General features: G+C 37.2%; 3 protein-coding genes across 5 annotated transcripts; 2 read left to right on the top strand and 1 right to left on the bottom strand.

Moving 5' to 3' along the window:
• Positions 1–580: 580 nt before the first annotated feature.
• CUTC (cutC copper transporter) lies at positions 581–8259 on the bottom strand. Of its 3 annotated transcripts, none has more exons than XM_032225710.1 (9): positions 8180–8259; positions 6324–6395; positions 5783–5842; positions 5013–5222; positions 3544–3579; positions 2583–2716; positions 2391–2418; positions 1962–2067; positions 581–981 (listed from the first exon to the last, which is right to left on the bottom strand). In XM_032225710.1, exons 1-9 carry the CDS (start codon positions 8229–8231, stop codon positions 870–872), a joined length of 810 nt encoding a protein of 269 aa, XP_032081601.1. In that variant the 5' UTR covers positions 8232–8259; the 3' UTR covers positions 581–869. The 3 variants fall into 3 exon arrangements, with proteins under 3 accessions (XP_032081601.1, XP_032081602.1, XP_032081604.1); XM_032225711.1 differs by lacking the exon at positions 8180–8259 and adding an exon at positions 8030–8117; XM_032225713.1 differs by lacking the exon at positions 8180–8259 and adding an exon at positions 7884–8020.
• A 12-nt stretch (positions 8260–8271) lies between these two features.
• Positions 8272–14748, top strand: LOC116514227 (cytochrome c oxidase assembly protein COX15 homolog). Its single transcript, XM_032225709.1, has 9 exons — positions 8272–8390; positions 9799–9986; positions 10494–10616; positions 10834–11020; positions 11766–11933; positions 12152–12233; positions 12505–12659; positions 13236–13349; positions 14106–14748. The coding sequence occupies exons 1-9, from the start codon at positions 8316–8318 to the stop codon at positions 14235–14237; spliced, it is 1224 nt and encodes a 407-aa protein (XP_032081600.1). The 5' UTR covers positions 8272–8315; the 3' UTR covers positions 14238–14748.
• A 1940-nt stretch (positions 14749–16688) lies between these two features.
• Positions 16689–19064, top strand: LOC116514363 (V-type proton ATPase subunit e 2-like). The gene is made up of 4 exons (XM_032225919.1): positions 16689–16856; positions 17524–17571; positions 18263–18384; positions 18675–19064. Exons 1-3 carry the CDS (start codon positions 16753–16755, stop codon positions 18354–18356), a joined length of 246 nt encoding a protein of 81 aa, XP_032081810.1. The 5' UTR covers positions 16689–16752; the 3' UTR covers positions 18357–18384; positions 18675–19064.
• The last annotated feature ends 2420 nt before the right edge of the window (positions 19065–21484 follow it).

The following is a 21484-nucleotide window of genomic DNA, read 5'->3' as shown; positions in this document are numbered from 1 at the left end:
GCACCCCCCACTTTTGGCATGCAAGCCAAAAAAGGTTCATCACCACTGCCCTAGTAACTAGCAATTCAAGGAAAAATGGAGCTAAACTTTGCAAAAAAAAAAGGTTGTACTCTTCCCAGACTTTGAATAGATTTAACTGACTCCTATTAATTTCTTCATCATTTGTGACAGATGAAATCAATGTGCCTATGAGTTTGGATATGGCAAAGGTTGCACTGCTAGCTCTTGCCTTACTGATCCTTTGTTATACTTTCCAAAGGATGGGATATAGTTAAAACTCCTACCAACCTTTTATTTCCTGTCCTATGTGAAAGGATCCAATTTGTGGAAACATCTAAGGGCTTTAAATTGTCACAACCTGGAATCAGTTACAAGGCATTGCACCATTTTCCCATGCTGTTTTTGCTCTTTTAGCCATCCGTTCTCTAAATGAAAGTAATTACCTCTCTCCCACTGCTAAATTCCATTTCAGTCCTGTCTTCTACAGAAACAAAACCCTGAAGCGAACTAATATACTCCCCTCTCTTGCCTGCCTGGAATAAACACCAAAGTCCCTACCCAGGACAAAACACATGGCATGAAGAAGGTTCAAATCAGCTTCGTCATTTATTTGAAAAGTCTAAAGGACCCAGTGATGAATGCCTCTTTAGCTAGTATCACGCCTTGCTAGAGTTTGCTCCTCATAAACAAATGATGTTATACTATTTAGTGAAAAGACTGCTTGAATGAAGACTAGGGAGTAGGAAGAGGAGAAAAACACACATCAGCATCTTCATTGGACTGATCCAAATGCTACTTAAATGCCTACACTTAAGGAATGGGGAAGTCAGGGGATAGTAGGTCTTCCTGTCCCGTATCCTCTTCTTTTTCTATAGGACATTCTTTGCAATGGCATTCAGAGTCCTCACTTTAGTCACATCTGCCACCATGCTAGAATGCTCAGGTGTAGAGAGGGAGGCTCCCATCTTAACACTGGAGTTCCTGAAAGAAAAGCAACAAGTTTTTAAATGTTACCTAAAAAGTATACAAGTAATCCTCGGGATACAATCAATTAACAGCTGTTCTAAGTTATAACATTCCCTCCAAAGCTACATATAGCAATAGCAATAGCAGTAGACTTATATACCGCTTCATAGGCCTTTCAGGCCTCTCTAAGCGGTTTACAGAGAGTCAGCATATTGCCCCCAACAATCTGGGTCCTCATTTTACCCACCTCGGAAGGATGGAAGGCTGAGTCAACCCTGAACCGGTGAGATTTGAACCGCTGACCTGCTGATCTAGCAGTAGCCTGCAGTGCTGCATTTAACCACTGCGCCACCTTGGCTCTTTTGTCCTTACAACTGACCATAGGTTATGTATTATCTGTAATTCAGTACCAATTTAATGTAAGCACCCCCCCCCCCCTGCCTTGCTCAGCCCCATCCAACCCCACTGGGACCCTGCAGCACTTGGGCCTGTTCCCCACTTGGGGGCAGAACAAAATGGCAGTTGCAGGACAAACCACTCTGGCTGCCGTAACAATCCCTGCGGGACCCTGTGCTCCACTTAACGACCTGCATGTTCATTTAATGCCTGCACTGGGGAGAGCAGGGTTGGGGTTTAATTAAGTGAGATTCTTCACTTAACAGCAATCACTATATGGGCAGATCCATAATGGGCAGATCTTCATTGCAGTCATATCTCCAGGACCACCTGGACCCAGAAAAAAATCAGGAAAAGAACAACTTCAAACCTATTCTTATTTGGTCAATGCATTTATCAGAACACCCCATGTTGTCACTTTACTGAAATAAAATGCCAGTGGTTGCTTCTGTAGATGCTTTCTTGTTACAGCTTAGAAGTTAGGAACTAGAGATGAACCTTATTGCAATGCATCCAATGCCTTTATTCAATTTACAAACTGTAAAGTGACATTAAGTAGTACAAACAAGATTAAGGCAGGGGAGATCTTGCCCTATTACCTGTACTTCATGCCTGAGTTCTTGGCTGAGCGAGCTGAGCAGTGAAACTCAAAAGCACCAGAGCCTTCTAAAATTCTTTGTAGGTTTCTCTCTGTTATGCCTCCCCCTGTTGGAGATAATCCATCTCTGAGTCACAAATGAGAAGTTAAGCGTAAGTGTTCACAAAACAAAGCCAATTTTCTCCAGATATTAGAGGGAATCTCTGCTCTGAATCTGGGATTATTTTTCAAAAACACTTTAGCTTTTAAGGTCAATGGATAGCAAACTTGCATCTCTTCAGCAAGTAAATAGTAATGCTAAGGCTAGCAAAGTTTAGAGAGGGGATAGAAATGAAGTCCAGTAGATTATCATCCAAAAACTAACATAATCTCATCAATACATTATTGAACTTTACCCTATATCAGCTAATGGCACTCATAACAAACTTACCTGGTACAATAAGAATCCTGCCCTTTGCCTATAAAGAAAAAAAAGGATTAGTAACCTCACTTATAACATAAAATATAACTCACATAGAATCTTGAGATAGCAGACTGACAGCTAACTCACATTTTCTCTATTATCAGGAAAAAGAGGACAAATTATCAGCAGAATTAAAAAATGGGAGAAATGAAAGCTCACCTGTTCTATCAGCCGCTTTATCAAGGGCAGCCCCTCCAGGGCAGAGCTGTCACAACCACTAGTTAGCACCCGCTCAAAACCTATGGATATCAGTGTTTCCATGGCTGTTACAGGATCACAGACCATGTCAAAAGCTGCAGGGGAATTAAAACTCTTCTGGTTAAGACTAATTACAATTGATAAATTGTTATCTTAGTTACGTTTTTAATTTCAAATAGTATCGGTCTTAGTTCTAGAATAAGAAACACAAGATTAACAAATAATAGTTAACAAATGTACTGGGAAAGAGGAAAAAACTTAAGAGTAAAATATATTATTTTATAAGATTCAAAAGACAGAGGTGAGCCTGCTCTCCTAAATTTTAAATTTTATTATTATGTTAGCTGTTTGTTGTTGATAATCAACGGGATAACATTCCCGAGCAGCATGGTGTCAATATAAGATTTCAACATAATGGGGAACATTTTGCCCATAACTGCAAAAATAAATATATAATGAATGTACAGAGTTTTGTGATGGTTTTCAATTATTTCCTAGAAAGTTTGGTTTTATATAGTCAATTATTTAAGCAATGAAATAATTAATTTTAAATTTTATAACAAACATAAAATTTCTGGCTTTTTATTGATATTTTATTTTTCATTTCTATTTTAAGTACTCATTTATTTTATTCCTTAAATGTTTAATTTTTTTTTAATGTCCAAAAGAAAAAAAAGCTGCATTGAAACAAATCAGTCTGTATTTAAAAAATCTACCAATAAGAAAAGTCTAACCATTCATAAAGATTTTTGTAATAAATAAAAAGCAGGACATTAATCATGAGTCTGGATCTCAAAGTAAGGCTGAATTCCCTAGGCGGCAGCAGTGACACCTCAGACAACATTCTCACAAACCCCAACTGGCATGTCACAGTGTCTGGGGCTGCATTTTCCCAATTCCCTCTCTAAGCTATAAAACTCACCTCTGTGGAAGGTGACTGGCAAAGGGCGAGAAGCAGCTGCAAGGGAAAGGCCTCTAATTAGTCACATTCTCATGCTGAAGTGAAAACACATCTTTTTCTTACAAAAGACTTTTCATAAAAAGGCAGCTTGTATAATAGTTCAGTCATGCTACCTTGAGACCATTTCTACAATCTTTATCTGCTTCTAATCTTGTCTACCAAGATATCTTTTCAAAGTTTTCTCTAACTTTTGTATATGAAATCCCTTACAACAATTATGCTGATATACCTACTGAAAAGCAATCTTCAAATGAAAGAAGCATCCATGAGTGAGAGGGGCAGTCTCTAAATTTGATATATACAATAAATTAAATAAATAAATATTTCTATTCTTCTCCATAGACAACATGTCAATAAATCATTCGCAGAATTAAATGAACATTAGTTTTAATGCTTTAAGTGTCTTTGGAACCAAATACCTGAAGGACTGTCTCTTGCAGTAGATACACTAATTTTTTTTAACACAAAAGAAAAGGCCTTTCCTTTGTATCAATCCAATTTTGTGACATTGTCCCTAAAGAATTGCTAGATTATTTTACTGTAGGACTATATTTTCATTTAAAACATTTTACCAGTTTATCAAAATATAAAACAACAGTAGTACTGAGAAAAATGAAAATAAGGGGAAAGGGGGAAGAAAGAAAAGTGTAGGATAACGGGGGAAATAAAAATAGAAATATTGATTTCTAATTCTTTTGGTACAGTAGAAAAACCTCAACTTTTTACTTTTATATAATAATATATATACTTGCTGTATGACTATATTTTCAGTGTAGGATCAAAATAATTTTATTTGTCCATACATTGTTACTAACTGCCTTGCCTTTGCTTCACTGTTCATACCTTTTCAGTTTTACAGCTAAAATTATATTTGCTTTTATTTGTACTATGTGTACTATATGGAGTATATCTGTCACTTTGAACTTTCTTTCTCTATAAATTTGTAGGACCCATTCTGATGCAGAACTGTCTAGAAATTATGAACACAAAATTAAATGAAAAGGCATGATTAAAGATGCTGAAAGCTGCCAGCTAAAAAGTCTTTGAGGGTTATGCATGATGGGGAAATATACACTATTTCTTTTTCTCTGAAAATATGAGCTCTTGGACTAAAAACACCAAAAAAAAAACCCACAACTATATGATTCATCTTAAATGAGAAAGAACTAAAAATTGGCTAATTCTAATAATAACAACTCATGATACCCCTAGGTGTACGGTAAGCAGTTACTGTAACTTTCCTATAATCATACCTCAACAATACATCATCTCAGCTCAGAAGAATAAGCCTGCTTCTCCCAAGCAATAAGGTATGGGGGTCATAAATCTACCTGTAAGACACCATTGGGCAGTTTTCTATCTGAGATTTGGATTTACTAAAGTGATGGTCACAGAAATCAAATGAATCTTAAGGAAAGCAAGACTCTAACCAAGCAGTGCTGTGCAGAGTTCCATGTCTACATAGCCATCCTCAGTTAAAGCTCCAAATACCAGCCCATCCGCTCCATACTGCTTGGCAAGTTGGATATCAGCTTTCATCACCTCTGTTTCCCGATCAGAGTAGAGGAAATCCCCACCACGGGGGCGGATCATTACAAATATGGGGATTCTTGTGCATTGCTTTACTACTTGCAAAAGACCTATAAGTAATAAAAGAGGTAAGACGCATCAGTTAAAAGTTAGGATAGCACATGAATATGACACGGCAGTAAACTACATTATAACAAAAGATAATGATATCAACACCCAAAAGTCCCCAAGTCCCTCAGATCTGCTTCCTGCAGCAATAATCAAAAAGAAAAAAGAAAATTCTTACCTTTTCCTGAAGAGGTTGGGAAGTAAAAGGGACATTGAAGAAGTGCAAATGAACAAAAATGAAAAAGTTTTACCCTGCTTCTAAAAAGCACAACATGGCTAATGGCATAGCATTCTGGTTTCAATTAGAAAAGTAATATCTTCCTTTTTATCTGAGATCTGTAATCATGGGTGTCAAACTTGCGGCATCACTTTGCCATCACATGATGTTTTTCCCCATTCGCAGAACTGGGATACGTGTGGCCTGCATGTGATACATCTCGCCCACGGGTAGCTAGTTTGGTACCCCTGCTGTAGGCCAAGGACTAGTTTACAACATCTTATAGCACTATTCAATTCTCATCACTGTAAAGGCTGAGAGGCTGGATTCAGCTTGTCAACTCACCAATACTTGGTGTAGTTCCACCCTCCATCAGATTGGCACATAGTTCAAGGCGACCAGCACCTGCAAAAGATACAGATACCCGTATACTGTTTGAAAGCAGGTGATAGGAACACTACATTTTTTTACTGTAACAAATATTTCTGGGCATTCCTGAAAGTTCATTTACAAGGTAAGGGTTTATTTAATATCCTCATTTGGACTTCTAAGTAGTAACAAAAATGAAAAAGTGAATATGCATTCCACATGATTTGCTGAGGGACTGATTAAAGTAAAACAACACAAAAGCTCTAAAACAACTGTATATGAATTATCTATTCATATAAATTTGCACCTTGCCTGTGTCAGAGCACACAAAAGAAATGAAGATATTACATAATATTATTACATAACTTATTACATAAGTTTATACTTTATAACATTACACATCTTGCTTTTCCCTCCAAAAGAATTTCCAAAATGGCTTCATAACGCTTTTTGTAATAGCCTATGTCCCCCAAAAGTAGGTCTCCCAGTATCTTCAACTTCTATTTTATGGAATTACCTCCTCTTTCAGCGTTAATGGCAGATTCCACTGAATCAACACATACTTCCATGAGAAAGCCATTGGCCATTCCTTGAAGAAAAACACAAAGCAGAAGTTATGGGGCGAATAGACTGTGCCCTTCAACAAAGGATAAGGCTATTTATGAAAAAGATGAAAATATATCTCAAACTGTAGTTCTCACTCAGTTTCTTCTGCATAATGAACCCAAATATATCTGAACTCAAAACTCAGAAGGTTCCTAGATTTCCATTTACTAGTTAAATTCTGTTTACGCTTTATAAACAACACTGTCTGAACAATATACCTAGGAATTCTTAGTGAAATGCTAACACTTTAATAAAAGACTTGATCTTCAACCACCTCCATATTACTTTTGAAAGCATAATATAAACTTCTGAAGACAATATCTTAGCACATTCATGGATTACATACAATAATTAAGGTAATTAAAGGTAATCCCAAATATTTTCCTAAAGTACAAGAAAAGAAAATTAAGATGAGGGCATAAAGGGAGAGGCAACAGCAATAATATTTTTGCTTATTAAAGATCCAATTTTTTCTCCATGTAAAAAGATTCTACAATGAGCAAAACTGATTTGGCGTCTCTCTCTTTTTTTCAGATAAAGTATTTTGGCTATTAAATAGGAATTCAAAAGTTGAGGAAAGATCTGGCATCCACAAAAGTGATGAATAGTGTCCTAGGCTAATGCAGAAAGATTTTAGACACATAAAAGACTGACCTGTGATTGCTAATAAGTAATGCACCAACACCAAGACTTTGATTACTGTATTTTGTGTTTATTATACAATTGTCTATGATCAACTTTTTGATCATAAGACAAAATACCCACATGAGTTTGGTAATTCTAACTACTCTAACTTCTTGTGTAGATTATTATATGTTCTTAGTCCAAAGCAAACCTTTCAACTATAAAGTATTCAAAAGTCTAGTGAGACATGCATAGTAATCATGCTTCTTTTACAACTGGCCTTAATTTTAGAATGCTAGGATCCCATGTTCATCTGAAATAGTGCCAGTTAACTGCATTGTTGGCATTGTATTAATTGGTTATATTATTTTACATAACGGTGATGCAATGCCTTGCATTATGGAAAAACAATAACTTAGAAGCTATATGGGCAAACAGTCAGCCTGAACCAAATATAACTTTATAAAATCTTATTGTAACTGTATTATTTTAACAGAAGGGAAAACTGGAGACCAATTTATTTATTCATCAGAAAAATAGTGAACGTATTTACTATCTGCATGTTTTCTCAATGAATGTAGCAGATTTGGGAGGATGGCTTTCACTAGAGCCTTGATGGGGGAAGAAACGCCTAACTCCATCACTTTACAGCACATGTGCGGATGCCAATTTCTGTGTGTCAATACACACCCACTCCGAAGATCTAAAACAGGGGTGTCTAAACTTGGGAACTTTAAGACTTGTGGACTTCAACTCCCAGAATTCCCCAGCCAGCCATGCTTTAGTTTTCTGGAAGTGCAGCGAGCCCAACCCAGGCAGAAATGGGGCACCAGCGAAACCTCCCCACCTGCATGGCTTGCTTCTTTCAAAGCTATTCTGAACCTATGAACGGGTGGATGGGGGGTTTGCGCGCGGGCATGCGTTCAACTCCGCCTTCCCAAGCCTCATGGTCCCTTCCGGTTCCCGTTCTTAGTTTCCCCTCCACCCACTCACCCTCGCACCCTCCCACCGGGCCTCGTTTCCGGTCCCATTTCCTCATTCTACGTCAACCACGAGGCGGGGCGGGGGGGAGCTCCGCCAGAGGTGGCTTTAAGGTTGACGGGACTGCTGGGAAAGGGAGAAGGCCACGCCCCCAGCTCTCACCTGTCTTGACCTTGAACGCGGGAAGCGTCGTTCCATCACGTGACACCCCCATGGAACTCGCCGCACTTCGGTTCCGGGGAAAGTTGCCTTACTTCCGGTTTAGAGGAAAGCTATTTCCGCGTGGTAACTTGAAGCGATGCTCTTGCGGACCGTACTACTAAGGGGTAGTCGATTTTTGCTCGCACCCCGTCAAGGAAATTCTTCCGGCCAGGTACTTGCGCAGTAGAGTATGATTTCCTGATCTCTAAAGTTAGGTCTATCACACCTGGACTGCAAACATCCGGGCAAAAATTAAATAATAAATTGAATTTTATTATTTTATTCTGTCCGGCAATTTCATGGTCATACGGAGTCTTACACCCAGGCACACGCAAAACATATAATATATGAAGTGACTTGGGATCCTATTTCTATGATAATCTATTAAGTGAATAATCCAAATTCACTTAATGACCATATGATTCACAACAACTGCAATGATTCATTTAATAACCATGGCAAAAAGGTTGAAAAATTCAGGGCAACTCACTTAACAACCATCTTGCTTAGAAACAGAAATTCTGATCCCAGTTGTGCTTGTAAATTGAGGCCTACCTGTACTATATATGTAACTCATGATTGAATTGTTGGGTTTTGTTGTTCACTGAGTTTGCTTTTATTCTTGCAGACATTTAATTACAAGGCAACCTCATCAGTGTCTCGTAATTAAGCATCTGCAAGAAGCAAGCTCAAAGGACAAGAATCCAGAATAAGTTGATCGAAATGGTAGTTCCTTACTATCGGCTTCTTTTCTCTTTGAGGTACTTATGAATGTGTTCATCTCTAGAGGGAAAAACTGATGATACGCATGTAATATCATTATACAAATGCCCTGGCTTGCATACTTGATCAGATATTGGGATACAATGATATGCGTTTTACAATTGCATGATGACATTATTGTACAAGCTATTTGCCATAATTGTTTGCTGTGGATGTTACTGTTTTTTGAGAAATCTGCCCAATTGACTTCTACAATAAAAATATAAAAAGTTGTACTAAGCTTCTTGGTCAAATCAGTTGACATTCTAATGTATCTTTTTCTATTAGAACTCTTGTGAATCTGTTTTTTCTTGTGCTTTCTAAAAGCACAATAGCTTCTCTTTTAAGTATACCTTAAGTCAGTATTTTTCAACCTTGGCAACTTGAAGATGTGTGGATTTCCATCTTCAGAATTCTTTGTCTTAAATCATATATTGAAAGCCACTTTGGTGTAGTGGTTAGGCTAGAAACTGGGAAATTCTGAATTCTACTCCTACCTTGGGCACAAAGTCAGATGCGTGACGTTGGGCAGGTCATTAATCTCTCAGCCCTAGGAAGGAAAAATGTTGCCAAGAAAACTGCAAGGAATCTATCTTCAAGAATCATGCATAATTGAACAGAAGAAAGAAAATGATATACCAAAAACATTTTTTTTATTTTTAAGTGCATCTTTCCAAGGTTCTCTTGGTTCTTTTTTTATTAACAGTTATCTCCTTAGTCCAGTCCAGTAGTAAAAATATTTAATACTGCATTGTACCAAGTATTTATACAAAGGGTTGCTTGAATAGTTAGTGTCTTATCACCTTCTTTTTCTTTAGCAATGTCTCAGGTGGCGGCAGCTCCTGCAGAAACGGGCACAACACAGTGCAGTTTCAGAAGGAGCTTCACATTCCAGAGTGGCAGTACCACCTGTACCCAATGCTGTGACAGACCGAACAATAGGACGCTGGCTCATAATCTGCAGCGGTACTGTGGCTGGAGCTGTGGTACTTGGTGGCGTAACCAGGTGAGGAAAGTGACTTTCTCATCCTCAACTCCCCTATTTTTTTTTCTCACAATAAATGCACCATATTCAATGGATCTTTTTATATCCAAAGAATATATTTTTGCAACTTCCTCATAGCTTTGCTGTATTACTAAGCGTTTGTTAGTGAATGTTTTAAAAAATGTTCCCTTTGAGTACTTGTGTCATTCTTTTTATGTCTTTGATTATTGAGGTAGGAATTCTGTTTCTTAGTATTTGAGCTGAGCATGTCATTTAAAAGCGCAAACTAAATATATTTCATTTTATATGATCCTTCATATCAATCCTCCAGAATGTTTAAGATAATCTTATTTCTTTTTCCCTTGGAAAATCTATGTGATGTGTACATTATTTTTACTATGTATGCATATCTTAAGTATTTTTAAATCACTTGTTATGTTCTAACTCTGCTTTTCTAGTAGGCACATCTATAACATAAAAGGACTTTCTCCCCTGATAAATAGTTTCTTTCTTTGCTGTCTTTCTAAGGTTGACAGAATCTGGGCTTTCAATGGTTGACTGGCACTTAGTGCGGGAGATGAAGCCTCCTCAAACGCAGGAGGACTGGGAGGCAGAATTCCTAAAGTATCAGCAATTTCCAGAGTTTAAAATGTAAGTATGATTCTTGTTTAAATTCTTTCAAACCAAAGTTCAGTTAGGATAAATTCTATTATTAGCATGGCTGTCTTTCTACAACAGATAAGTGGGGTGGGAAAGGGAGACTTTGGATGCTCTTTTTGAGGAAATTTGAGTTGAAAATTAGAGACAAATTATTAAACGTTGCTGTTTTTTTCTTCTATTTTTTAAAAAACAAATCCCAATGCAACAGCCTGAACCATGACATGACACTGACAGAGTTCAAATTCATCTGGTACATGGAGTACTCACATCGTATGTGGGGGCGACTGGTAGGGTTGGCTTACATCCTTCCAGCAGCCTACTTCTGGAGAAAGGGCTACTTGAGCCAATCCCTGAAAGGTCATGTCCTCGCCCTGTGTGGGTTTGTCTGCTTTCAGGTAGGAATGGCTATTGGCATTTAGGAATAAATGTTGTGGGTATTCTTAAAATAACTGAGGCAATGAAAAATAGTAATATCTCAACATTCGAACATTCAAAGGCTAATGCTGAGCTATATGTAGGTCAAAGTCTGTAATTTCTGATAGCCTTGCAGAAGCTTGAAGGGCTGGAGATTCTGCAATGAATTAATTAATGAGGAAGGAGAGAGGGAGGGTAGGTGGATCTGGTGATGAACATTATCCTGTTTATTTATTTAGAATCAATTCAAAGCTTAGCAGCAAACCCCAAAACATTAGGGGCTCCACAATCAACCTACCACAAGGCTTTTGATAGTTTTTTGAAGATCCTTAAGTTAAAAATTACCTGGATCTTTGGTGGGAAGTAATTCCAGAGGGCAGGCCACAGAGAAAGTACATTTCCTGAATTATACATGATGACATTGTTTAATCAACGTGACCTAGACCAGTGGTCTGCAACCTTTCCACCTTGGCGGCTCGGCTAAAGTGCGGGTTTGTGTGTGGCAGGCGCATGCACATGAGTGCATAGCTTCATTGGTGCAAGTGACATGCCATCCACTTGCACAAGCAGCGGTCCCTTGCACATGAGCTCTACTCATGTGAGTGGAGAGTGCTCTACAAAGCTCTATTTGTGTGAATCTGTTTAGAAATTGCATGTAATATATATGATATTAGCAGGAAAAGAAATGAACTTTGTTTCAGTATAATTATTTTGTTATTTTTACAGGGTCTTTTGGGCTGGTATATGGTCAAAAGTGGATTAGAAGAAAAGCCAGATTCCCATGATATCCCTCGGGTCAGTCAATATCGTTTAACTGCACATCTGGGATCTGCTCTTGTTCTTTACTGCTACAGCTTATGGACTGGGCTATCCTTGTTGCTACCACAACATAAGGTATGTAAAATATGGAACTTGTATCTTGAATATTGGTTTGGTGCCATAGTCCTAGACAACATCTGCATTTGGAATAGGGAAGAGGTATGGCAGATATGTCCTTTACAGGCTTAGACAGGAGGCAGAGATGGGGAATGTAATCAGAAAATTTGTAAGATCTTTTATGTAGAATATATGAAAGGATTATAGCATATACTATTGTACTTGTATTTTGGCAGCTACCTAAAATCCACCAACTATTACGCCTGAGAAAATTTGCTTATGGGACATCAGGACTCATCTTTCTCACTGCCCTCTCAGGTAAATGTCTCTGTGACTAGTACCTTAAATTTGGAGGCAGGGAATAGGGGGAGATAAGAAAAATGCATCTATTGTAAGACCTTGCTTCATCAGATCCATGATAAAGTTTGGATTTTTCAGTGACAGCAAAGTTCTTAAATCCCTGCTCCTGAAGGACAGTATACAGAGCTAGGAAATGTTTTAGGGATAAAAACTTATCATCTCAAAAACTTTTATATCTTCTTGAAAATCTGCCTTCAAGTGTATCAGCCTCTGTTCTCTGAAACTGTAGGAGCATTTGTGGCTGGACTGGATGCTGGTCTTGTATATAATTCCTTTCCAAAGATGGGAGAACGCTGGATACCTGATGATCTCCTTGCTTTTTCCCCAATGGCAAAGAATATATTTGAGAATCCTACAACAGTGCAGTTTGATCACAGAATCCTGGTACGCATCATTGCCTTTATGCTATGAAGTAATAGGTTTTTTTTAATCTGATTAGTTTTAAAAATACACACAAAAACTATGGGAATGAATTCTACCAGCTTAGATGGAGTGTTAGCTTTTACAAATCTAAGATACTAATTTCAATTCTGCCATCTATAATTTTAAAAATTTCTCCAGGTATGAAGGTTAGAAAGATCATTTTTGTTAAAAAAGTAAAAAATGTCAGCTCAATTCTGAAGCTTGCATGATCCATTAAAACAAAGCTATTGCAAATGTACTACAATAATCTTTTGAAACCCACCCATTAAGAGGATTTGAATATAAAAATTATGAAGATAAGGCCACAATAGTAGAGCCTACAGGCTATAATCTGAATCTCAAGAATTGCTGTTGACCTAGTATAAGGTATAAGAGAAGGCAGGGCTTGAAAATTGCTAAATATCAGTATACCCAATGCTTGTTCTATCCATTTGCTTCCTGATGAAAGCAAGATGGCTTGCTTTGTAAAATGGAGCTTTCCAAGGCTTTGGTGGGGCTGTTGGAAGATGTTTTAATAGTTTTTCTTTCTTTCTTTAGGGCATTTCCTCAGTTGCAGCCATCACAATGCTTTATCTACTTTCCAGGAAGATCTCTCTCCCACGTAGAACTAGAATGGCATTTGCTTCCTTATTGACCGTAGCATATCTTCAGGTATTCATTTCTCATTAATGTACACATTTTAATGTACACATTTAAATTCCAGCTAGCAGAGAAATAGTATTCTCTGGGCTAAATGATAAACTGCCCTTCTAGATGAGTATGCGCTTATTTAAACTGATTTATCTTGGATGATTTACTCAGGGATTTTAAATACAGTTAATAGCAACCATGACACCATACAACCAGCTTTTTTCATATAGCTTTGAGTTAGAAACAAGACAGACAGATAGATTTGCCATATCATAATGGAAGAAAATGCCAGAAAAGTGAAGTTGTGTAAGCATTATTTCATGAAACAAGGGGTGGATTACTATTGCAGTTGTTCCTTTTTCTTGCACTTGTAAGAGTGTAAAGAATGTAAGAGAGTAAATAACAAAAACTACTTACTTACGGTGCTTGCTTGCTTGCTTGCTTGCTTGCTTACTTACTTACAATATATATAGCTGCCTAGTCTTATATCAAAATTGGGGTGGCTCCCAACCAACAGTTAAAACAACATCAATAATAAAACAACATAATACATACATATATCCATTAAAAACCACAAACATTAAAATCCTGGCAGAAAGTTAACCTGTCACATGCAATCCATCACTAAATCTTCTCATAAAGTTGTTTTGTATTATTGTTTATACAGTATACAAAGGTAAGATCAACAGATACAAAGGTCTTCTGAACATTTGTAAAAACATGCTATATACATTAAGCTATGCCTGTTTCAGCATTGATATTTTTGCTCTGTTGCAGGTCACCCTGGGTATCAGCACATTACTTCTGTACGTCCCAACTCCTTTAGCAGCTACTCATCAATCAGGTTCATTGATGTTGCTCAGTATGGCTGTGTGGCTAATTAATGAACTCAGAGGGATTCCTAAATAGCTCAAGCATTAAATGTTCAAAATTAACACTTTTATGAACCATGTCATCCTCTGCCTGAGGACTGAATTGAAGAGGAGAATTGTATATTCTGCTATCTTGGCTTCATTGATGTGGAGAACACTGCTTCAAAACATGAATACAAACCATGATCTGTTTTGCTGGCCTTTTTTGTGTTATAAAATTATTGAGATTGTATCTGTGGAAAAAATGAAGGATTGTTTTGGTTATTCCTCATGTTCTGCAATACAGTTCATTAATGATATAACCACAAATAATTTCAATTTCCTTAAATTCTGTATATAAAAGATGGCGTGATGTAGAATAGGATTGTGGAAAGAGTGGCCTTGGAAATTTGGAAATATTTATATTATGTGGAGGATGGCAAAATACAGTTTATATTCTAAATTATATGCAACTATGTGCTTTCATGTTTCTTTTAGTGGAAACTTGTTCATTTTTAAATATTAACATAGTGTGTATTATGAGTTTTAAATAAACATGATAAACATTTTTTTCGTCCACTTTTTTCATGTCCTTATGCAACCTATTATTAATATGTTAAGAGAGAAAGCCATGTTATATTTTATGACTTGAAATGGTATAAGATTAATCTTAAACTCCTTAAAAAATAGTAAACAGTGAAACGTGGAATTATGTAGGCAGGACTATTCACCATCCAATTTATTTGATTTGTCAAGAAGTCATCTTCACAATTGTTTGCTTTAATTCTTAAACATACTGGGTGCATGTTTCTTGTTTGACTTCCCTCTCTCAGGGTTGGCAATAATATACATTCAGAAAACATTTCTGATTCATACAGTGAGCAGAAGCTTAGCCAGGTCATCTGCAAACACTAACAGCTTAGCTTTCGTAAGTTATCATATACCTTGATTGTTTTTATGTTAAAATGAAGTGTGAACTCAGCCATTGTGGCCTGTAAATCCTGATTTATGTCTTAGTATAATATGTGAACTTGGTCACTATATCACTATTCAACTAACAATTGCTTCATACAATGTGATTATATTTAATTTGTCTATATTTAAATGCTATATTATGCAAAACCTACAATAGGTACTGGAAAATATTTATATCCTGACTTTATTGTTTTTATAATAATTTAAGGCAGTGAACATATCTAATAGTCCTTCCTACTATTTTCCCACAATAACCTTTGAGGTGAGTTGAGCTGAGAGAAAATGATTGACCCAAAGGCATTCATCCAGTTTTCATGTGTAAGGCAGCACTCTTAGTCCCCTGGTTTCCTGGCCAAAATGGATCTCAAAAAAACCTCAGATATTTTCTTCTAGTCTGGGTTCCCTGGACATACCAAGTTCAAAAAAATACAGCCCATATTCAAACCCCTGTAATTATTAGTCAATTGTTAAATTTCCCAGCTACAACAGGAACACATTGGTTTCTACTGCAGTCAGTCTGTTTAATGCAAAGATGTTGAATATCTTATTGCCTTTGCCCAGTTTTACACTTGCTCTGATCTATCATATGTTGAAGCCAAACTTTTTTTTATTATACAGCAGAAAAATACATAGTATATGTCATTATAATAATACATGATTAAAATTGTGCATATATACTTGTCCAGTGATAATATTCATTTATTATCTATATACAATCCACTCGTAAGTGGGAAGTGCAATCAGGCCTTCAATCCATTGAATAAATGGAGCTATACGTTTATTTTTTCAATGCTGCAATATCATACCTATAGTAAGAGCATATTTATGTTGTCCAGTTATCACACTCCATGTACTAGGTATATAGTTCAAAAGAAAATTTTCATTGCCCAATCATATTTATATAATCAACTTTCTCTGAAAAGTTTAACTTACAAGTTAAAGATAACTTCTAATAGCATCTCCAAAAGTAAAGTATCTGTAGCCAATCCTTATAAAACATTATATATATTATAATGTATATATGTAAAATATATACATTTTTAAGCTATATAGCTCTTTTTAAGATCAAAGGAAATTAATTTTACTTAAGCCAATGAATGGATCTTGTAATTATCAGAACGGGACTTTGACTCATTATTTCAGAAATCTCCAAATAACACCAATTCATTTCAGAATAGGTTCCTTCCTTAACGTTGCTGATATTTTACCGCCCGCCAGCGTTCACTCAAATACTGTAGAAACTAGAGCGTTCCCCTTTGAGGAAGATGCGCGGAGGGAGGTGGGCGCTTTTAGAAATGTGAAAAATAAAATATTTCGGCTCATCGAGAAAGCTACCGATTGGGCACCCTGGCTCTATTCTATGCTGCGATTTGGCAGAGGCCAAATGGACAGTGTTGTATAATCTGCGCGGATCCCAAATTCCAAAGAGAAGGCTCAATGAAAGACCAGCGGCCAGCCAATCATCGCGACGCCTGCGGAGTTGATCCGGAAGAGAGGCTGTCCAAGGGACCAATGAATACGGGAATCCGAGAGAGGGGGCGGAGCCTGGGTTGTGCAGAAGTGGACAGCTCCTCTCGTCGATCCGAAACGGTCTCGCTATGACGGCGCACGGCTTAGCGTTGCCGATGGTCCTCTTCTCCATCTTCTGGGGGCTCGTGGGTTTTGCGGGTCCGTGGCTGGTGCCGAAGGGGCCCAATCGCGGGTGAGGCTTTTTTCCGCCCTATTTCTTCCTCGCTTTCCCATTCACACCATTTCAATTCATTCTAAGCTATTGACGCCCCAGGATGGATGGAGCGTCAATAGCTTAGGAAAATGTAGGAATAGGAAAACGTTCAAGACCCCGAAGCCGTTGATGTAGCTCGGTGTTTCTCAACCTGTGAGGATCTGTACATTTCAACTTCCAAAATTCTCCATCCAGCAAGTCCAGACGTTGCCAAGGTTGAGAAATACTGATCTAGCTGCTTCCCCCACCCCCTGTGCCCTCTAGCCTGCTTTCCCCAATGCCCTCTTGAGACTCCTGAATCCCCAGCCAAGGATAGTACAAGACAAGAGACATAAGTGACATGTCTGTTTTCAGAAACTGTGCCATCACAGATCAGGTGCTCTGTGTAGAATAGGGTGTATCATTTCACCAAAGGGAAGTGGGGGTAAGTGTTGATTTATGCTCCTTGATTTTGCAATAGATAATCAACTGCCAAAAGGCTTAGCTAGATCATCTGGTAGGATTCTGTTACATGATGTAGATTCAAAAGAATAATAGCTTACAGTACAATTACTTTATGTGTACAGCAGCCTAGTATGTAATTCTTGATTCTGTCACCCTGAAATTTCTTTATATGTTTCTCTAACTTTTTTTCTTTTTTCTTTAGAGTGATTATTACCATGCTGGTGACAACTGCTGTTTGTTGTTATCTTTTGTAAGTAAATTATGGGAATGAGGTAGCTGGGGCTGTTTCTAAAAAAAAAGACATATGCTTTTCTCGCTGGGGATGATATAGCAATATAATCCCAATTCCTCCTTTCTGGGAAAATAAAGGTAATCTGAGATAAAAGAGGCTATATTAAGATACTCCATTCTTAGCATGCTGTAGGATGATGTTATTCTGCTGTGCCACTGGAACAATGCAAACATTTGTTTGTTATTTATATGCAATGTAAATAACAATGTAATTCTTTCAATGTAATTTCACCAAACATCTTTTCTCATATTTCTCATAAGCATAACTCAGTTCTATGATACTTGTAACATAATTCCTTTCACCCTCTTCCAAATAGCTTCCATACCTTCTATCCTATGTTCTCTTACCATTAATTCCATTGGGTTATTATTCTATTTTCTAACACTTTTTCATTCAAAACATTTGTACAGTATCTTCGTTTTAGAAGTTCCTTTTGCTCTCACTAATTTCTTTCACTTCTTTATGTGTTTTTTCTTAATTTCCTCTTGACACTACTTACTAATTGAATTAAATTCAGAGTCTCATTTCACCCTTGTATCCTTTACTAAGTCTTATCTTTCATAATAAACAATTATACATAATTTTAAATTAATTACTTTGCTCTTAGTTGTGACTCTGTATACAGGAATTTTATCTTTTTTTCTTGCAGTTGGCTTTTAGCAATTCTTTCTCAAGCCAATCCACTCTTTGGCCCTCAGCTAAAGAATGATACCATCTGGTATGTGCTCTTTCAGTGGGAATGATCAGGGCTGTTACAGACCAATTTAATAGGTATGTATCCACCTATTCATGCTCATAAAAAAAATAGAAGTGACTAGCTTCTTGTTGGTTGTAATCAACTAACTGGAAAGAAAAAAGGATTGACTGCATTATTATTTTCAAGAGATCATGAGTTTGACTCTTTACTTGTCCTGGGCCAGCACTGCTATGACCAAAATTTATGAATCCAACAGGCTGTTATTCTTTGTGTCTGTGTAAGGCAGAGAAGGGAAGTGGTTTAAAGTTCTAAGACAGGTTCTCTCTTTTGGGAAAGTTCACCAATGATAATCTTTCTGTTTCAGGCTTCACCCATGCCCTTTCCAGTTGAAAGTGTGATGGATCTTTTACAACCCATTTCCACCGTAGTGACTATCCCCTGCCTTCCAATTTTAACTGATACTTTGGCATATATCATCTTAAATGTTTTTATTAAGGACCCTCCCTTCGTAATTGCAGTAAAGTAAGTCGTACAGTACAATAAGTGGTTATACTCTTGAGATTGAATCACAGTTGATAAGAACTTTGCAACATCCTTCTGAATATGAGAAACTTTTCTTCATTTCAAATGACATGGTAGATGTGTAGGTTTCTCTGCATCTTGATCTTTGCATACAAAGGTTCTTCTGTCAGAGTGTGTTAGCCTAGACATTTCTAATTGTCCATGTAACTACCAGTTGTAAATATAAATATAATATAAACTTGTATTGTGAAAATTAAAGTACCGTTTGTGATCTACTGTTGGTGGGGACCTATTGGTTGAGTTTATCTACAATGTAACTGCTCATATTACTTGTATCATTTTAAAGAACAGTTTTACCAAAATCAAATTTTGGATGGGGATTTTGTTGCCAAGGATGATTTCAGTCTATAGACTCATGACTGATAACCAGTTTAGTCTGGTTAAGGCACTAGGCTAGAAGCCAGGACACTATGAATTTAGCATTGCCTTACACATGAAAGCTGACTGGGTGACTCACTCTTTCTCTCTTTAACTCATTTTAGAGGGTTGCTATTGTGGGGAAAACGGAAGAAAGGTGTATTATGTCTTCATTACCTTAAGTTATTTATAATAATAAAGGCAGGATATAAAATAAATAAATAAGACTGAAGCCAATAAATGACTCTTACTTTCAAAACTAGAAATGGAAAATGCAAGCCATGCAGGAGTTTATTCCATGCAAGCATTCAAACTTTTTAAAATATATATTTTTTCCTTTAGATCTTCAACCAAGTAAAAAGGCACATGAGGAATAATGGCTTGTGCAGCCCCTTGGGCTATAGGAAAAGAAACATCAAAGATGGCCTCAAGAAACTTTGATTACATAGCTCAGTGTACTTTATTGCTAAAATTCACTGGATTTCAAGTATTCAAACAAATACATTATGAAATGTAGATCACCGTTAATTTAGACAGTCGCTGTTGAAAGAAGTTCAGTTATCCAGAATGGTTTGTATTTCAAGATAGTTTTCTGCTATACAGATCGTCCTCAAGGTATGACCCTAATGGAGCCTGCCCATTAGGGTCATAAGTCAAAAAATTCTTCAAATGAATCAGACTCAATTTTACAAATTTTTAAAATCAAATTCGTTAACTGAATCAAATGGGTTGTTAAATGAACGAAATCTGACTATTTCCTGCATTAATTGATCACTGCCATTGTTAACTGAACTGAGAGGCTTTCTCCGCTGCTGCCAGCTGCCCATCAGCTGTTTCCGGTGCAGCCTTCAGCTCAGAAACTAAACTGCCTCCAAGCAGGCTCCCAGAGCTCTCTGCTTGCAGTTGCTTTTTAAAGACAGCTCAAGTATCTCCAGGCAGCGGGTGGGGTGGGGTGAGGTATTACAAAACTCTCAGCTTAAGTTGCTTTAACCCTTAACCACAGATGTACTATTTTGGCTACACTATTAGAGACATGAAGTCATAATAACCTCTGTAGCAAAAAGACATTCAATGTTTTCATGGTTGGCTCTAAAAATTGATGTATAGAGCAGTAAAGCAAAAAATGTCTCGATCTCTATCAAATCCACATCGCGCAGGTCACTTTTTGTTTCTTCATCCTTGAAGTTCAATCTTTCTTCTCTAATTTTTGCATTGGTCCACAGAATGATGGCACTAATAATTTCTTTAGAAAATTATCATTTCCAATTCCAATTCCAATTCCAAGTAGGTGAATTGCCGAGATTTCTAGCTGCTGACCGTAGTCCAGGTAATTACACAACAATATTGTGACTAGCATTTCTGGATCTATTGCTTCCAAAAGGTGCAGAAGACCATTTGAATTTGTTCTTGCTATATAAATTATTGCACGATGTAGATTGCACCTGGTCATCATTTCATTGGGAGATTCATCATCACTGTCAGAATCTCTGCCAGTGGCTGGTTCCTCATCGTCCATTGCAAATTTTTTGTCACAATCTGATTCCACTTCACTCAGATCGCTCTGTTTCTCCATACCATTTTAGAACAATTTTTTCAAAGTTTGCATCACCAAATCGCACTCTTTTTGGTGGAAAAATTTGCCCCGACATTATAAAAAAAATGTTAACAAAGATCTGTGGTCAAAATGACCGAAACTCAAATTCGAATGGCTCTACAGAAAACACCAAATAACTGACGCAAGTGCATACACTGCATACACTCTTTTTGGTGGGAAAACAAGAACTATTCACAACTGGAATGGTCCATTTCTAAAAATAGGGGTGTTCCAGATATTTTGGAAAACTGTTGCGGTCACTATGGCTGAAGGTCTTTGATTATGGGTTAAAATAAAAAATCACTTGCCCCTGCTAAGCTGAAATCTATCCAGACAGGCAAGGACTTTTTAAAAAATTGCTAGTCAATTCAAGCCCCTCTAGACAGCCAGCTAAATTGGGATTTTTTTTGTGTGTGGGGGGGGGGGGTGTTTCTGATAAATGCCTATTCAGTCTCTTCTTAAAAGCCTCCAGTGATGGGGCATCCACAACTTCTGGAGTCAATTTAAATTTAAAACCTCTTTTAAAAAAAACACTGCCTCTGATCAGCACAAGCCTCTCCAGGTAGCATCTAAAAAACAAAAACAAACTCAGCACTGGTTGCAAAATAACTGCAACTTCTTTGGCCATGTGACCAGGGAGA

The sequence above is a fragment of the Thamnophis elegans genome, chromosome 10, assembly GCF_009769535.1.
Source record: "Thamnophis elegans isolate rThaEle1 chromosome 10, rThaEle1.pri, whole genome shotgun sequence".
Lineage (NCBI taxonomy): Eukaryota > Metazoa > Chordata > Lepidosauria > Squamata > Colubridae > Thamnophis > Thamnophis elegans.
Note: the sequence above shows the minus strand (reverse complement) of the source record. Positions and strands in the feature narration are given on the sequence as shown.

Excerpts from the sequence above, each read along its gene's own strand:
- CUTC (XM_032225710.1), bottom strand. The coding sequence starts at position 8,231 with ATGGGGGTGTCACGTGATGGAACGACGCTTCCCGCGTTCAAGGTCAAG. Across the intron at positions 6,396-8,179 it reads CGCGTTCAAGGTCAAGACAG|GAATGGCCAATGGCTTTCTC; the intron begins GTGAGAGCTGGG and ends TTTTTCTTCAAG. Across the intron at positions 5,843-6,323 it reads CATTAACGCTGAAAGAGGAG|GTGCTGGTCGCCTTGAACTA; the intron begins GTAATTCCATAA and ends TATCTTTTGCAG.
- LOC116514227 (XM_032225709.1), top strand. The coding sequence starts at position 8,316 with ATGCTCTTGCGGACCGTACTACTAAGGGGTAGTCGATTTTTGCTCGCA. Across the intron at positions 11,021-11,765 it reads GTGGGTTTGTCTGCTTTCAG|GGTCTTTTGGGCTGGTATAT; the intron begins GTAGGAATGGCT and ends TTATTTTTACAG. Across the intron at positions 12,234-12,504 it reads CTTTCTCACTGCCCTCTCAG|GAGCATTTGTGGCTGGACTG; the intron begins GTAAATGTCTCT and ends CTGAAACTGTAG.
- LOC116514363 (XM_032225919.1), top strand. The coding sequence starts at position 16,753 with ATGACGGCGCACGGCTTAGCGTTGCCGATGGTCCTCTTCTCCATCTTC. Across the intron at positions 16,857-17,523 it reads CCGAAGGGGCCCAATCGCGG|AGTGATTATTACCATGCTGG; the intron begins GTGAGGCTTTTT and ends TTTTTTCTTTAG. Across the intron at positions 17,572-18,262 it reads GCTGTTTGTTGTTATCTTTT|TTGGCTTTTAGCAATTCTTT; the intron begins GTAAGTAAATTA and ends TTTTTCTTGCAG.